Below are 2,094 nucleotides of genomic sequence, written 5' to 3'. Positions count from 1 at the left end.
TTCTGTCGATACCTTTCTTCGTCAGTTTCTCTTTTCCTTTCTTCTTTCTCTCTATTTTCCTGTTCCTTCTTTCTCTGCTCACGCTCCTTGTTGATCTTTTTCTCCATTTCTTTGAGCCTCAGGTCTCTTTCCTGCTGAATTTCTTCTTTCTCTTTTTCCATTCTTCTTTGAATCTCGTTCATTTCTTCTTCATGTTTTCTCTCCAGCTCCTCCATCTCTCTTCTCTTCTCTTCTTCCTTCGCCTTCAAAATTCTCTTCATTTCTTTCTGTATCGCTGCTTCAGCCTCTTGCAGCATCTTGTTGGTGAAGCATTTTCCTCCATTTTCCTTCAACATGGCGTCGATCTTTGTTATCAGCTCACTGACTTGTGTGCGATTGTCTTTATCTTCATTATCAAACACGTGGAATCTTCCTCCACACTCATCAATTAGCTTCTTGAATGAATCATCACATTCTTCTTCAATGTAATCTTCAACAGACTGCTCATCCTTCACCAGTCTATCTCCTCCAGTTAAAAGAATGATGGTGAACTTTTCAGAATTCTTTCCAAAACCTTTCTTGATTAAGCTGATTGTCTCCTTTTCCTCTGGTGTGAATCTGCCGATCTGTATCACCAGCAGGAAGACATGTGGTCCTGGAGACAGAAGACTGATGCATTTCACCATCTCTTCATGGACGTCTTCTTGAGACATATTTGTGTCAAACAGTCCAGGAGTGTCGACCACGACAACAGGACGTCCGTCCACTTGACCCACTTCTTTCTGACAACGTTTGGTGATTGATTTTTGACTTGATTTGGCTTTAAACGGTTTTGTCCCCAGGATGGTGTTTCCTGAAGAGCTCTTTCCACTGCCAGTCTTCCCAATCAGCACAATCCTGAGAACCTCTGAGCTCTGCTGCTTGTCATCACCTGCAACAGAAAACAGCAAGAATGACAATGATTATATAATATATACTCTTGAAAATGTTCTCCTTTTATTGCTTTTCAACATTGAATTATGGTCAATTTAACTTGGCTTTTTTGACAAGAATTTACAACAAGAGACTCTGTCGTGTCATACTGAACAACAGATTTCTACAAACTAATGTCAGCTATTTAAAAATACTCAATGTAAAATAAGTGACTGCAAAGAATATAAGCCCTTTCTAGTAAATGTTTAGTAGATGGACTGTTGGCTGCAGCACTCAGCCTTAATATGAACTTTATTCAACAGAGTCTTTCTCTTTGTCTCCCATAAAGCTTCGACTGCTGAAGAACAGACAGCAGTTGTTGTATGAACAGTCTGAAGCTTGTAACTCCTTCAGAGGAGTCATCGGTGTCTTGGTGACCTCCCTCACTCGCCCCTTTCTCGCTCAGACAGTCAGTTCTTGAGGATGTCCTGATCTATACAGATTTACAAATGTCTCCTATGGATTTAACTGGACTGGATGATGTAAATGTTCTTGTATCGTCCCCTGACTGATGCTTCTCAACAACCTTTCCACAGAGTTCTTGGAGTGTTCTTCAGGCTTCATGGTGTCGTTCTATCCAGGAGTTCTGATCCACCAGTGACTGGACCTTCCATATCCAGTCTTTACACTACAATCACTGAGACACATTCACTGACTTCACATCATCCATTTTACTAACTGTGTGACTTCTAGCATCAACTAGCTGCAGCTGAGTTGAATTAGATGAGTCACTTTAAAAGTTGTGAATATTTGTGCCATCACTTATTTTACATTTTATGTTTTTTTTTCACTACTTGACATTACTTTGTAGAAACCTGTCTTCACTTGTTCTTATATGTTTAAATCTTTGCCATAAAAAGACTGTGTTTGAATTATTAACTTGTGCACAACAGTGTTTAGGAAAATCTGCTAAAACAGAAAGTTGCAGCAGTGAAACACTTACCAGTGATCACATCAGACCTTTTCAGTTTCTTGATTTCAGCCTCTTGTTCTATGATCTTTTCCATTTGAGCTCGAGCGAATGTTTCTCTGGTGTAGCTGTGAGGTTCTGACCGTCTCATCTTGTCCACTTGATCCAGCAGCTCTGGGATCTGCTGCTTGTCCTTCATGCTGACAACAACAGATCTTCCTCCACAGCTCTGA

General features: G+C 40.3%; 1 protein-coding gene across 1 annotated transcript in view; it reads right to left on the bottom strand.

Moving 5' to 3' along the window:
- LOC103369150 (putative golgin subfamily A member 6-like protein 6) overlaps positions 1-2,085 on the bottom strand; it is a 30,103-nt gene extending 28,018 nt beyond the window's left edge. The window contains exon 1 of the mRNA XM_008297798.1: positions 1,895-2,085. Coding sequence (XP_008296020.1) covers positions 1,895-2,060 — 166 coding nt within the window. The 5' untranslated portion in view covers positions 2,061-2,085. The remainder of the gene's footprint in view (positions 1-1,894) is intronic.
- Between the last annotated feature and the right edge of the window lie 9 nt (positions 2,086-2,094).

This window comes from Stegastes partitus, unplaced genomic scaffold (genome assembly GCF_000690725.1).
Source record: "Stegastes partitus isolate 25-593 unplaced genomic scaffold, Stegastes_partitus-1.0.2 Scaffold27, whole genome shotgun sequence".
In the NCBI taxonomy this organism is placed as follows: Eukaryota; Metazoa; Chordata; class Actinopteri; family Pomacentridae; genus Stegastes; species Stegastes partitus.
This window is presented reverse-complemented; position numbering and strand designations above follow the sequence as displayed.